Source organism: Nymphalis io, chromosome 19 (assembly GCF_905147045.1).
Source record: "Nymphalis io chromosome 19, ilAglIoxx1.1, whole genome shotgun sequence".
Taxonomy (NCBI): domain Eukaryota; kingdom Metazoa; phylum Arthropoda; class Insecta; order Lepidoptera; family Nymphalidae; genus Nymphalis; species Nymphalis io.
This window is the reverse complement of record NC_065906.1, coordinates 779933-796637: the sequence shown is the minus strand read 5'-3', so window position 1 is coordinate 796637 and position 16705 is coordinate 779933. Positions and strand designations below refer to the sequence as shown.

The 16705-nt window shown below is 31.5% G+C and overlaps 2 protein-coding genes across 2 annotated transcripts in view; one reads left to right on the top strand and one right to left on the bottom strand.

Annotated features, from left to right (window-relative positions):
- Positions 1 to 16705, bottom strand: part of LOC126775888 (5'-3' exoribonuclease 2 homolog) — a 125987-nt gene that overhangs the window by 41816 nt on the left and 67466 nt on the right. The gene's annotated exons all lie outside the window — the stretch shown is intronic.
- Positions 1 to 16705, top strand: part of LOC126775896 (homeobox protein Nkx-2.4-like) — a 41952-nt gene that overhangs the window by 7280 nt on the left and 17967 nt on the right. The window contains exons 2-3 of the mRNA XM_050498059.1: positions 1106 to 1305; positions 12782 to 12930. Coding sequence (XP_050354016.1) covers positions 1106 to 1305; positions 12782 to 12930 — 349 coding nt within the window. The remainder of the gene's footprint in view (positions 1 to 1105; positions 1306 to 12781; positions 12931 to 16705) is intronic.

The following is a 16705-nucleotide window of genomic DNA, read 5'->3' as shown; positions in this document are numbered from 1 at the left end:
TCGGCTTATAGTCCTTTTAAGTAAAGAAATAGTAATTATAACAAAAAGCAATTCTTAATACAAGTATTATTAAAATTTGTAATAAAAACTATTTTTCTATCCGTAAGCACTTAAATTCACTACACGTAACTTTAAAAAATTTTTGATGTCTGTTATTAAATTAAACGCTTTTATTAAATTATAATAATTAATTTTAATGAAAAGGAAACAGTTTTGAGTTTGAAACGAAATTATCCATAATTAAAATGGTCTAACCTTAACGTCACAAATTTCCCGCCCTGTCAAAACTCAATTTGTCAATTCAAACAGCGATGGCGTGGGGTCCTTTATCATAGACGGATCGGAAATGATAATTTCTATGTGTCGACGCGTAAAGCTTAAAATCGTGTGTAAATTATTTAGCAAAACATTTTACTGGGTTGAATTGAGTCGGATAGGGCAGAAGATTAAATTGTGTAAATAGGGATTAGGCAGATAAGCTGCGCTTTGTTCGGAAGTGACGAGTTGGCGCCATGACAGCGTAACGGTAAACTGCGTGTGGCGGATTTGGGTCAAATGCGTTCAGAAAGTTACTTTCAAAATTAATGCTGACGAGTTGTTTGTTTAATGATGTTACGATTTGATTTATGTTATTTCTATTTTTTAAACACTTTCATAAAATTGTAATTCAAAAATATTTCGTACTTAGAAAGTGTATATAAGTAGTAAAATAAAAATATTTTTAGTATTATAATTACATAGAATATTTTTCAAGCCATGTTTTCAATTAGTAAGAGTATAAAATCTATTTAGTATTATATCTTGTCTGAAGTAGCGGGAACCGTCGCAAATAACGTAAATATATTAATAATTTTATGTGCTTTTTCTAAATCAATTATTTGGCAGTCGTAGATTTTGTTATTAATTTATTACAACTCGTAACAATTGCACGAAAAGAACTACGTTTTTTTTAATTATTTAGATTAATTCCAAGCAAACAAACTCATGTGAATTATATACTTTTCTTATTAAAATAATAATAAACGATACCTTTGTCAATGCATAGAAGTATAACTAATTTTATCTTTTTTAGAAGAACTTAATTCTAAATAGAGTTTTTTCTCAGGTCTAATTCATCGGGTAGCAGCATCAACTCGCCGCTAGGTCCAGCGGCGTCTTGCGGCATGGCTGCTAACCCTTATGCCGTGCCGCTGTACGGCGGAGCGCCCGTGCAGGGTTACGGCTGCGCCCCCGCAGATTTGCCCCACTACGGGGACATGCGGGGCGCAAGCTGGTACCCAGCCTCAAACGACCCCAGGTTTGCCAGTGAGTCGGCAGTTTTTTTTATTGTTTATTAAATTAGTAATAATTTACAACAGGAATTTTTTGAAGGTTTTGTATTCTAATCAATAACATGAGCGTAACACAATTTATTCTGCTTATTTAATTAAGAGCGTACGGTGGAAATATTTCTCGGATAAATTATTTTATATATAGTACTAGTATATAGTATGATAATCACGATGTCTTATAATAAGCCGTTGTAATGTAATTAAATTTGAACCAATATTAGCCAAGGAGATCAATCAGGTACGCTGTTTGTTAGTAAATGTGTTACTAATACATATTACCTATTTACTAATAACTGAGAAATGAAATGTCTTATGTAGCGTACTAATTCTTATTATAGGCGACCTGAGTATCATCAGAAATCAAAAGAATTTCTCATAATCACCATCAAACAGTGAAAGTTTATTATTGTATTAATAATTAAGCTATTGTTAAATATAAAAACTACTTACAGAGCTCTGTTGTATTGAAATACGACTCGACCTCTATGATATGCAATAAACGCATATTCAAAAGTATCTATAGTGTAAACGCTTAAGCAATTGCAATCCTTAACATCCCTTTGACATACATACATTCCAAACTAGACTTCCAGTTATTCATAATTTCATCACAATATGAAGTGTAAACAGACAAAATAGCGTGTAATTTTCTCCACTCCGCCCGCTCAAAATGGCGGTCCGCGTCAATAAATGCGCGCGCATCAAGCCCGCCTATTATAATTAAATCGTACCTTACCGTGCCACTGTAGCTGTATTAGTTTATTTCCAAAAGCTCAAATAAGGTTTTATATATACCTACACACGTATTAGGATTTATTTATTATCAACTTTAAAACTTTTCAGATACTAAACATCAATGTAATTGATATGTCAATAATATAAACATTTTTGCTGGAATGACGAATTTTTAAGCTCGCAATTTTAAGTTTTTAATAATAAAAAATATAAATTCTGTTTCATCTACCATAAAAATGCTATACCTGTTTGAAAATTCATATTATTTTGCATTGAAAAGTAGAAGCATGTTACGAAAATATTTATATTTTTAGTAAGTGTCTCAAATTGCAAGATTAAACCTGCACAAGTCAACACCATTAGCCTCTGACAAAACATTAAAAAGGTAATGCGTGCCTGTCTGCCGTCGGGGACTCTTAGTAACCGTATACTAGCTGCAAACGAACGCTTTAATCCGGATGATTTTAAAACTGTGATTAAAATCACTGTTTTTATAGAGTATGCATATATTTATTTACAAGTTATGTTTTAGAAAAATAAGAGCAATAAGTAATTATAAATGAAATTTATTTTATAAATAATAATAAAATTAAATCTGAAGATTCTATATAATTTGAACAATATTGAGACATAATCTAAGGAAATAAAAAAGTGTAATAAAATAATTAAGAATGTCAAACATAACAAGAGAAAATCCAAAAACAAATCAATAACAAACAACAGTTTAAATTTAAACAGTTTTAATTTATTCAGATTAAATTACTTTACATGCAAAGTACACAAAAATCATTGATTCACTTATCAAATAAACCAATTACCAAAGAGAAGAAAAAGAATTTAGAAAAATTAAAACATCTTATTGTCAAGTTAAGCAAAATAAATTAAAAGAACTATGAAAGTAATGATATCAAGAATATGATTGATAAGACAAAATTCTCATACTATTTCTTATTTATCCGTTACTTGTCCCATATGTACAGAACGTGGACCTTAAATTGTAGGAGTATCTACAATTGTAGAACACCTCTTAGAAAACCTTAATTTTTTTTTGGACTTTAGTTAATTTTCCGTATTTGTAAGCAACCTCGATTTTCTCTGGTTAATAATATGTACATTGCCTCTTACAGTACATTTATTTGTCTATTACGTTAATGGTAAGAGCAACGGGAACATGCTATACTAATAATACAACATTGGCATTATTAATTTTAATTTAAAACCTACTACAACTATTTTTATATATGATCGTTTTCGCCACATGAGTGGTTAAACGATATCAAAAATATCAGATTTCCTCACGATGTTTGAACAGACAATTTTGACGACGCTTACTGTACTATTCAACTCGACACAACTATAGCGCGATTTAAAATACAGCCAGCGCCATCTAGTTTACTGTAGTATAAACTAATGAGTGTTTTTTATTTTTAGTCTCTTAGTCATAAATTCAATGTTATTTTTAACTCTGACTGACCATAATACGTTATGTAAATTATGATAAATATATGTGTGGTATCAGTTATTAATATCTTGTAACTTGAAACTCGGGAGACGACGGGAGCGGTTGGCACAGGTGCGCTGAGAAGCCGTTCGTAATGTTTGTACAAGCCTACCCAGAGGTATGAGGCTACCGTTTAGATGTCAAGGTTGTGTTTGAAACACAACAAAATTTCCCTCTTTTCTATTATAATGTTATATATACTAATCAAGATTGAAAACTTTTTGCTGATTGCTACACAAATTAGGTGATTATCTACCAATTTATATTTAATTTTGATTCTAAGATTTTCCTTATAGGCTTTGAAATAACACTTTTACAATTTTAACCGAGTGGCGAAAAATATTAGTGACAGCGTTTTGTAACGTAATAGTGAAGAGAAAGTACTATGAATGACATATATACAAATATATTATAATTTACAATAAGAACATAATATTTTTTATTATTATTTATTTTCTTTTAAAATAACATAAATCTATGACTAACTTTAGATAATCTTTAAATAAAATCTTTCGCTATGTGTTATGTTTATATTTTTAAATCGTATTGCAAATATAGGTACCTTGAGATATATTGGACGATAGACTGATATAATTTTATCAGGTAGATAGTATATTGTTATGAATTTGATTTAAAATAAAAGGCAATCATTCATTTAATGTTGAAACAATATTGACATTTCATTTTTTATAAATAAATCCGAGCATTTTCTTCCAACATTCAATTGCCTCACTAGAATAAATTGATTATTCTCTGCCAACTAATTTCAAAAGTGCACTTGATTCAAGATGGCACTGACCCGCCAACCACTCAACAATAGACAATACAAATCAAAGAAACTCTGAAACTTAATCTGAATTCGAAAACCCAGTAGTCATAGAGAAAGTTCAAATAACGGTGGGCAAATAACAATAAGTTGTCTATGTTAACGTCCACTCGAGATGAAAACAAAGATGGCGGATGGAAATTAGGCGGGAAACGAGCCGTGAGTGACGTTTGACATGGTCGATCAAATAAATCCGATATTAATTGGTTTGTTTCGTACTCGCAGGTGTACGAGTGGGTACACTTCTATTTATTTATTTTTTAATAAAATTCAGAATTCATTTGTAGTTCTATTTTAGTGGTATGCGTACTTTGATATAAAGAGTAATTCTATATAAATATCAAAGTAAATTGTATATTATTGGTAATGATAAAATCGTCACTGGTTTGACGAGATTATTTTTAATCTAAGGCTTTCTTCTTTTTTTTATAAAAATATAAAAATTATAACAAAGTTTTAGTTTGCTTATATTTCTTAGTAAGTTTATAATTAGTTATTTTGTATTGACAAAAACATTTAGATTTTTTAGGATATTTAACTATTTTCTATCAGATTTTGTTCAATTATTATTATGGCAAAAACCTATTGCATATCTTTAACGTGAAGCAGTGTGGTAGGGCTCTATTATCGCTACATAATAAAACGTTACGTCATAAGTATTACGTAAGTTTGCCATATTCGTCCTTTTGTCTGTATTTCATGAAATATGTTGGTGGTAGAGCTTTGTGCAAGCTCGTCTGGGTAGGTACCACCCACTCATCAGGTGTTCTACCGCAAAACAGCAGTACTCGGTATTGTTGTCTCCGGTTTGAAGGGTGAGCGAGCCAGTGTAATTACAGGCACAAGGGACATAACATCTTAGTTCCCAAGATTGGTGGCGCATTGGTGATGTAAGCGATTGTTAACATTTCTTACAACGCAATGGGCGTTGGTGACCACTTACCATCGCCACCTGATAGTAAGTGGTCACCAACGCTCATCCGTTTCCTATTCTATAAAAAAAAAAAAATATGGAGATATAGCGTAGGTAATACTTAATCTCGGCTTCATATCGAAAATGAGTCGGTTTATTTGTTACACTTAACTACTCAATCGATCGTTATGAAATGCATACACATTGTGTATGATACAGAAAAGGAACAGAGTTCCTAACATCGCCACCCCCCAAACGCATGTGAAGTCGCGGTTTAAAAACAGCTTTATAGCCGCTTAAAATATCTTAATTAACTTATTCATTGTTTTATTAAACATGTTAATACCACGATAATTATATGTAATCGCCACTCGAGTTCTCTAAGATTAAAACGGTAAACCTTACTCTGTTAACAAAAAACATACACTCGAATTCCTTACCGAATGATTACGTCACAACAAACAATATTTTAAAGTGGACATATTACAGTGCCCCGCAGCACCTAGACCTATTCTAAAAGAACAAATTCGAATGCCATAGATGATTTCCGTCGTTAAATATAAACACTCATTAATATTCATATCGCCGTTATTTATACACTTTAATTATCATAATGATTATTTCCAAGTGATACGCAATGTTATATCGATTCAAGTGACAGTATAAATAGTTTTTCTCATTTGTGGTTCAAATTAATCGATGAGCTTCGAATTTATTCTTACAGAATAGACCTCTGTACCTGTTACCGTCTCGTAAAAGGGAGTCGTGTAGGCAGAGACAAAATAAGCAATTCCGAACGATCGGTCCTCTGTTTGTGCACCACTAGAGTCTTGGCTGAGTAAACAGGAGGTCTCACGTCCGCAAATAGCGTGGTCGATGCAGTCGAAGACTCGACTTAAAATTATTCCAAACGATTCAAGGTGAAATATAGATAAATACTTCGAGTGCGATCTTGTATCGTATTTCAAGATGACACCATTTTTTTTTATTGCACAATATTTCTGTTGAAAATTTAATTTTTTTATTTAATATAATGTATATGACTTTTTTTATGAATGTTTTTGATCTGTGTTAGTTTAGTTACAACTTTTGATATGACGTTTTAAAATCCATGTTAATTCTAAGCTGACTTAACAGCTATTAAAGTTAATGTTTTTTTTTTAAATAAAAAGCAACATATTTTCATTAATCACGAAGCTATGCGATACCTGAACCAACGAGTGTTATACATCAAAGCGTCACAGGCACTCGTTGCGGTCAGCTAGCTGAAATTAAAACTGCCGCGGGGAAAAAATAAGTGTGTGACACGCTTAGTTTCCATGTAGGCGCGCCTAATGCGGCGAGTGGACGCGTCAGCGGCAGACGGTCACAGTTTATCTTTCTTTAATGTAGCAACACCGAGGGAAATAGTCGGTTGTTTGTCGATCCATTTCCCGGTCAATTTTACATTCCGGGACGCATTGGATACATGACAATCAAAATGAAGCTGTATAAAACAAATCTTACTAACTAAATTTTATAAATAAAAAAACCTTGATATCCACCACAGTAAATCATATTTATTCGTATGTTATTTAAATTTCCTGCGAAAGAACAAAAGTGCAAGGATTTATTATTATAAATGTCTTTTTATATAATGTCTGCCTTTTTTTTTTTTAATATCATTCGTTTAAGTGTCTTCCAATAAAAAAATCATGTCACTAGATAATATTTAGATAGCGAACGCTGCGCATCGTTTCCCGATCAAGCGATATCATCCCAGTTTACTTCCCCGGCAGGGGGAGTGATCGTAACACAATACTGCTATTATTCTCAATGTTTATTCACGCACAATTTGCCAGGCGCGTTTATTTAGTGCTGGCAACATTCACGCTGGGGAGATCGGTCGCGTTAGATACGCCTGTTGTTAGATTTTAATACGATTAAAACTTTTTTAACGCTATTGCTGTTCTAAAATAAACAATTATGTTATTGCAAACGCTTTATTAAAATAACTGAAAAGTCTTTTTCTTACGGTGGTTTATTACGGTGTAATAATTGTATGTAATTATGTCATACCTTTTATTCTCGTTCTTGTAGTTAACACCTTAACTATTGTGGCCTCTCACATACTCCTTTGGAATATTTCTGGACAATCAATGAAAAAAGAGCCGAGATGGCCCAGTGGTAAGAACGCGGGAATCCTAACCGATGATCGTGGATTCAAACCCGGGCAAGCACCACTGAATTTTCATGTGCTTAATTTGCGATTATAATTCATCTCGTGCTTTACGGTGAAGGAAAACATCGTGAGGAAACCTGCATGTGTCTGATTTCACTTAAATTCTGCCACATGTGTATTCCACCAACCCGCATTGGAGCAGCGTGGTGGAATAAGCTCCAAACCTTCTCCTTAAATAGAGGAGAGAAGGCCTTTAGCCCAGCAGTGGGACATTCACAGGCTGTTACGGAATCAATGAGCAGAGATTATAGATATAGATGATAGAAAATATGACAAAAAAATAAATCTCAAATAACGGACGGAAAAGTTTGTATAATATAACAATTTTTCGTTTGAATGTTAATCACTTATTTGTAAATATTATCCTATAACGAATCGTAAAATATAGTTTATAAATAAGCGATGCCGTTATGAAACCGAGTTCCCGTTTAGCACATGTAAGGCATAGAAGGGTCTTGTCGCGAATCCATTAGATGAATGTCAATATTGGTTCAGGCGATCGCGGTGATCATGTACCGTGTGGTACCACAGGGCAGGGTACGGTTAGTTGGAAATTAAGATAAACACAGCTCATTGTTAGAACTCTCTGTTTAGTTTTGTAAATTTATATTTCAACTTGTTATATATCAAGTTCTCTTACTTAAACGCTTGAATGAATATTATTAACATTTTAATGTTCAAAATTTTGTGGTAATAATTATAATATATTAATAATATTATACATGTGAAAGTAACTCTGTTTGTCTGTTACGTTTTCACAGCAACTAAACCGATTTTGATGAAATTTGGTAAATAGCAAGTTTGAATCTCAAGGAAGAACTACAGGCGTTTCACCTCATACCTGCCCCCTTTCCCTGCACACGGTAAAGCGGCGGAAGAAAACATCTATAATAGTTGTACCTAACTGAGAACCTACGTATTAATAAAAAAAGTCTTATTATATAAATACATTCTATTTGATATTTTACAAAATAACAAGTATTTGTTTATCAAATCAATTAATAAAATTTGAATAATATCAGTTGTTCCCATTAAAAATTCCACAACAGTTATGGAGTTGCTAATTATTGCCAGAGCCGTCAGCTGCACGCCTGACCCTCGCGCCTTGGCCAATTTCACGCCAATTGAGCGGTCATCAAACGCACTCGGAGGGTCGTGGACAGTAATCTTAGAATACGTCGAGCCCCACACCATAGAAACGAGTCGGATGATCAGAACGCTATGATTCGATTCAAAATTTAAAAAACAGGTTCTCTGTTAAATGTTTTTATAAAATAACACGTGGGTCACTTTCTTTCGATCGAATGTTAATATTTTGGATAGTTTTGAAGCTAGTATTTACAAGTTACAACTTCGTTAATGTAAAATTCAGTTGTTATTAATCAAAATCGATATAAAGCATTCTTTTTTATAGAATAGGAAGGCGGACGATGGGCCAACTGATGGTAAGTGGTCACAAACGCCCATAGACATTGGCATTGTAAGAAATGTTAACCATCGCTTAAATCACCAATGCGCTACCAACCTTGGGAACTAAGATGTTCTGTCCCTTGTGCCTGTATTACACTGGCTCACTCACCCTTCAAACTGGAACACAACAATTCCAAGTACTGCTGTTTTGCGGTAGAATTTCTGATGATGTAAGTACCTACCCAGACGAGCTTGCACAAAGCTCTACCATCAGTGAAGTAAATTTGTAAATGTAACAGATTGTTACAGTTCTAGAGCTGGGCGAAGGCTTCAATGCAGGGGCATGTTAAAGCTCATTCGACGACGCTGTTCTAGTGCGGGTAGTTTCTTCGCGATATTTTATTTCAGCGCCGACCACAAGCTCAACTTTAAACACATTGAGTGCATAAAATTCAGTGTTAAAAATAAAAATTCAGATTTTAAAAGGTGATCTGAGTTTAACATCCACTCGTTCTATTCACTTAGCGATTACGTGTTTAATTACTTTAAAACATACTTTAATTCTTACGTGAAATTAGTTCTATTATGCATAGGACTTTAAGAGTGAGAGCTCATGAAGTGTTTTTACTCCGAAGCCCCATAACTTCCATTTGTAGGATCAATATATCACATCTCTATAGCTGTCTTGTTTTTGATATTAATAGGTATAAAAATTGTTTGTTAAAAGTTTAAAGTATTTTTTTGTATTTGGGTATTTACGTGTAACACTCACTCATTCCATAATAATGTTGTAATTATTTTACTAAATAATTAATAAGCAATATTATTCGTATATCTAAGTTATTTTATTAATTTCAAATAAATTTAATTTTAACCGTGGTGCTTTAAATTAAATGCTCTCGAAATAAACCGTTTAAAATAAACCAAAGCAGGGCAACATTTCAATTAAATCTCCATCAAAAAGATTCAGACTCGATAACAAAATGTCCGGTGGCGCATTGACATTTCCACAAAGGAGTTTTGAACGAGCATAGACTAGCTTAATTTTTTTTTACGATGCAAAGCAACGATATCGTATAATGCAGCCAAAACACACGGAGGTCGGACAATGGCAACGTAAGTAAGACAGAATGGGGAGTTATATTTTATTGAAAGACCCTTTTCGATGGTGGAGTGTTGTGTAAATAGAATGAGCGGTGAATTCGATGGAGCATAATGTGTGGAATATTGCTGTGCGGGTTTCTCGCAACTGCCGACGTTACAATAAAATAATGCAAGATCTCGAAATGACGATATTTGAACAGATATTCTGAAAAAGATTTTTCATAAATGAAATGGATTTACGACTTGCAAAATTTGAATTTAAAATCAAATGGAACCGTAGCTAATATATATATATATATATATATATATATATATATATATATATATATATATATATCATTTTAATACCATTTTTATAATGATTACAGTTTAACAGATTATAAATTAATAATTAGATACAAAAATAATGTTACGACAAATAATAATCTATAATAATGTAACAATTACTTATGATTAATTCGAGATAATATGCAACATAATTTTGTAATTAATTATGACGTCTATCGTGAGACTGCTCGCTAACATTCGTTTTAAATTCGAAAAAATTAGAAAGCAAAACAGTAATAACCTTAATGCGATACTAATCTTTTTAGGAATCACTTTAGATTCGAATTTCATTCTCAACTTATTTACAAATACTTTTACTTTTAGGTTCTGCTTGATTGGTACCGTTTAATTATTTTCATAACAATATCTCGGCTGTAACCTGTGCATATTACTTTGGGTAACGCTAAAGATATTGAAACTGTGTTCGTTATTAAAATACATGTCCGGACATTTATCTCGGTTAAATTTAAATCTTATTTTATTTTTTAAAATGAATGAATAATACATTATTATAAAAAAGTATGGATTTAGTATTTTATTTAGATAAATTAATTTAATTATCATACTGATTATGTAAGTTAATTGTATAAAAAAAGAAAAAGTATATCTATAGTTAGTTTCTTGTCAATTCTTCTCGGTAGAAACTATATTCAGAATCACTGGTAATTTTTTGTTCAAATAGTTGAATACAATGGGTATATTTTGATTTTGTAAGTTAATGTTGTATTGGTAATACAACAAATAACATTTTCTTTTTACTTAGAAGTTTTATACAATTTTGTTTTTACTGCATAATCGTTTATACGAAAATAAAAGTATTTATAAAATAATTAAATTATCCTCGTTATATTACGTACTAATAAATGCGAAAACAGCTCAAACATTTAACTGAAGCTGCTATTATAAAATGAATAGCATTTTTGAACCCTCTTACAATCATAGATGAGTAGACATGTACATAATACAGTCACTATACGCACGGAATAAACAAACCTCAATTTTTTATCTGTAAAAGTAACTAAAATAAAACCGCGAAGCCACTGCGCGGGAAACGTCTAGTGTCATTAGCGAGAATGGCGGCATGGCGGCATGGCGGTGCACTTAATGTTGCCAGCGCGAGAAGTTTAATTTCCACCGTCGTTATTAATTTTTTTTCTACCATTGATAATAGGAAGGTAGGTTTGTGACAATGTAATTAAAACATTAAGCGATGCGGTAGTTTTTTTATACGTAGAGTTAAACAATTACTGTGCATTGTCTTTTTTCAAAGAATATTAAATGCAGACATGTATGTTGTACATAATTTAAATTGAAATTATACTGTAGCTATCATAATAATGATGTTTGAATCTGTACCATTTTTAAGCATAATAAAAAAAGTTTTAGATTACTTAAGTTTTTATTAAGTAAGAAAAAATGTATAAGTAGTAAGTTGACTTTACAAGCATTGAGCACAAATTAGAGAACTGACCTAGATGGACAGTGAATAGGCAAGGGAAGGCACAAATGTGCGCAAGCAAGTCTTTAAATTGTAACAAGTAGGCAAACGAGCAGCACATTGACCACTGTGATGGTAAGTTTGCTTAGAAAGTTCACGTTAAAGTGTTCACTTAAGTAAAATAAGATACCTTTTCATAACTTTCATTAACAATGACCTCACACAAACGTCATGACGGCTATTGCAATACAAAGTATTCCTAGTTGGCAATAGATAAAGGGTGAAGCTGTAATATTCCTGAATTGGGCATTCGTCATCAGCAATACGGATAAACGTGGGTGTCAATTCCATTTAATTTACACATTTATACATTAAAATTATAAGCTTACACAATTTTAAGCTAGATTACATTCCTAAATATGTGTACACGGCAGCTTTTTATAAGAAAATAAATTACTAAACTAAGGCAATAGATAAATTAAAATCATGTAACAATAAAAATTAGGGATGATAATAATATTCTGTATCATTGTAAATTATCTAAATAACTTTGATTATTTATAATTATATGATTATTGATTACAATACATTCATCTATTTAAATAAATAATTGACTAAGAATAAATAAAATTAAAAAAAATGTAATAAAATTATCGAATTGTAATTAAATGCAGAAATATTAAGTATGTACTATCAAAAAGTTATTAAGTACAATCAAACATTGGATCTTAGATAAAATATGCCGTAAAAATTTTAAATTTTGGGAAATAGGGATTGAAAATGTCTTATATGTTACTGTGTTTTAAAAGTAAATCGTTGTAAGTGCGGCAAAATCAATGAGATTATAATATAACGTATTGATGATGGTTAGTATTTAGGGTAATTATTAAATAAATTATAAAATAGGGTAATTATAAAATTAACATAATTTAGGGTTTCAAAAGTAACTACAACATGTCTGAGCGATTGCTTTAGTTTCCAGGCTGATGACCTCGACGTCGGGCGGGATGGGACACGTCAATAACATGGGCGGCCTGGCGGCCTGCGCTGGACCAGATGCCAAGCCCATGCAATTTCCCCTGGCACAGAGACGTAAGCGACGAGTGCTGTTCACGCAAGCACAGGTAAGAAACAATTATATTACTTGTGTTTATTTCACGACGTATACTAAAAGAGCGCTTGCTGGGTTCGTTTGCTCACACCAGTCTTCACCAAAACCAATCTTATTTAATCTTTTGTTACGTTCGTTTACCGTATAGCAAAGAACTTATATATTTAGGTACTCGTAAGTTTATTTTTATTTAGATTAAAGCTTTAGTGTTATGTCATGTCATGTTTGTGTATATTGTGACATCTCAACAAAACGAGTATATATATATTGATGTTACACATTAAGTCAAGTTACATAGATTTATTATAAAATGTGACAACTACAGGCCAAATAACTAAATATATTTTAAAAAAGCGACCAAGTATTAATCGGACTAGACAATCTTTAACTTGGTTACAGTTAATATTATTTTCCGTGATAACACCCAATGTTATATAGTTATGTGTTACGTTCTGCCACTCAACTAGTTACGGTTCTAAAGATGCCTGTGAAAGACATAGCGTAGGCTGAAATTTTCAACCTTTGGGTATGGAATTCTTAACATTGAATGTGTTTGTTCTATTATTAAAAAAAAAACAAATTTGCAATACAAAGAAAGAAATTAAAGGTTGTAATGCTTGATGAAACAAGAGCGTATGTAACAAGCTCTTGCAGCTGTTTATATTATGCTATACGTCACGAGATGTTTCCGCTTAAATGCAATGAAATCTTTTGCGTTAGTGCAAGCAAATATCTCTGAAACCTGGAAGCATCTACAGCACTCTAAAAACGTTTGTAAGGAATCCGTAAGGAGCTTAACGTTTCGTATAATTTGATATACAAACATCTACATATACTACATGTACATCAGCGTCCATATAAAACACTCGAAAATACGAACTAATTATTTCGCTAGAATATGAACGTTCAAACTTTGTAGAACAGCAAGAAGTTATGTTTAGGTATTTATGCAACAGATTACTTATTAAAATAACGATAACATAGAATAACTTATGGAAAAATGGCTAGGTTAAAACACATATTAAAAAAAAACCTATTGCATAAAATACAAAGCAATAAATTCATAACGACAGAAGAAAAATAATGATCGTTTTATAAATAATACGATATTTTTTATTATAAATACCTATATAAACTTCGCTTATATTAATGTATTTTTTAATTCAGTCATTAAACATTATAATATGTTTAATTATAATTATAACAGCCCATAAATGAAAATTTATTTAATACAACGGAAAGAAAACCTATTAGAACTGAATAATAAAATCGCAATGTTGCCATGTGAAATATCATCATGATCATGCAAGTCACAATCTTACTCACAGTTACCAAAAAGTATGTAAAATGTATTATTGTTGCCAGTAAGAAAATCAGATTTTTTATTAATATATTCTCATCACGTTTTCGCATTCGGTAGAACTTTTGTTCATTTCGTACATGTTCCCTGGGTTTATTTACGAACCCTTCAGACGGGGGTGCGGTGTTTGACGATCATTTTACAAATAAATTTTATAGGGGGACCTTACCTGGTTCAATGCATTCCACTCAAGATACGTTATGTAATTATTTATTATGTATGCTACTATTGAAGTTATCTAGAGTATCATATAAAATGGGAAAATAGTCGATGCAAATTCGTCAAATTGGTTTAGGAACGAATAGTATTAATTAGTAGGTATAAGAAACTTCATTTTAAAAACATTAAGCAAATTCTTTGTTAATAAATAGCTCGTTTGCTTTACTGGGATAATCATACAGCTCGAAGTAACTTAGTTTTTACTATATTCTCATCAAAAAATCAGCTTTATATTTTGATCGAAAAAAAAAAAATCTCGATTAAAACTTTACTCATCTACTTCGAAAAATACTTTATCAAACTACTTGAAATATTAAGCAGAATTAAAAAGTATATAAAAAATTAAGTTTCAATACAATTTTAATCAATATTCAAGGAACAGTAAACGTTTAATATATTTATAATATTTTAATTTTTTTATTTATTTGATCGTGCCGTGTATGGCGAGCATTATTGTTTGCGAGGGGTGGTTTGATCGCAACTAACGCGATTTATATTGCCGAGGGCACCAAAACCTCGGATAGGTTATTAAGTTTAAAAAGGTGTTATTTTTGATACGATATAGTCTCAAATAGAAAAAAAATACATAGCTTTCTTGTTAAGATTTATGTTTGTAACTTCCATGTATATAATGTATTTATTTGCTATACCTTTGCCTTTTCCAAACTGTAGTCTAATAAAAAAAAAGTATAGGTAGTCAGTCAATTAATATGTGTTGTCAGTATTCATATTGAATGTCACAAAGTTGTTTTAAATTTTATTTTTCGTCTATTTTATCAGAAGTGTGGATGTGTCTTCAAAATCAAAATAACTTCTATTTTCAATAAATTAAATCTACTATTGTCTATTTATCATATTTTATTTATATACAGAGCTACTTTATATTATATATTCTCATTTTGATTAAACACATTTCAATAGTTTCTTTTAATACTAGCTACACGTCCCGGAGTCGCACGGGAAGAATAAAGGCTTACATAAAACGTTCAAATCATAACACATATGTATTATGTACATATATATAACTCTATTGGTTTAAGCGGCGCACTCCAGTGAAGCTCCTAGTCTCTATGTTATTTTCGACGTCTTCTATAATCATCAACAAATTTCAGTCAATTTACACTAAACATTAATATATTATACACCTTTTTTTATAGAATAGGAAGGCGGACGAGCATTTGGGCCACCTGATGGTAAGTGGTCACCAACGCCCATAGACATTGGCTTTGTAAGAAATGTTAACCATCGCTTACATCACCAATGCGCCACCAACCTTTTGAACCAAGATGTTATGTCCCTTGTGCCTGTAATTTCACTGACTCAATTACCCATCAAACCGGAACACAACAATACCAGGTACTGATATTTTGTGATATAATGATGACTGGGTGGTACCTACCCAGACGAGCTTGCACAAAGCTCTACCACCACCACTCAAACCTTTCTTGTGATTCATTCCGTCCATTGGGGAAAACCATATGAAAATCAGTTCGTTACTTTTTGAGTTTAGCGGGTTCAAGCAGACAGACGCGGCGGAGGGACTTTGTTTTATAATATTAATAATACTTGGCTTTTATAATATAGATATTTTTTTTAATGATATGTATTGATTAAGAAATTTCAATATAAAAATGGATAGTTTAACTTTTCGTAAAAGACATATACTTAAATAGAAATACTTCAGTAGTTGATGCAGTGATGCGATTCGTGTAATGAATTAACTGCGTTGAGTTTCAATCCGATTCTTCTTGGTTTCTACACTCGGAACCGATTGTTGTTTCTCGTTGTATTTAACCTAATAGATATATAAAAAAAACGATTTATAAACGCTTGTAAGAGCCTACTTGTATAAATAACAAGCATAGTATTTAAATTTTTACTAATTAACACAAAATATACGACTACGTATTATTGCTTTTATGATATTTAAGGTTATTGATATTTTTAACATGATATTTATTACCTATCTGCATAAATGATGAAGAAAATCCAACGTTCACTTGTTTTTTTAATAATCAAAAACATTTTGGGAAAATATCAATAAAAAATAATTTGTAGTTAAACAGAAATTGCTTTGATTTTTTTTAATAGTTATATATACATGAAGTACTATTAATAGTCTTAATAGCCTTTCGTGCTTAAAATGTGCCACAAAGATACCTAATTAAATCTTTAAGAGGTAGAATCTACTGTAAAAAGATAAAAATAA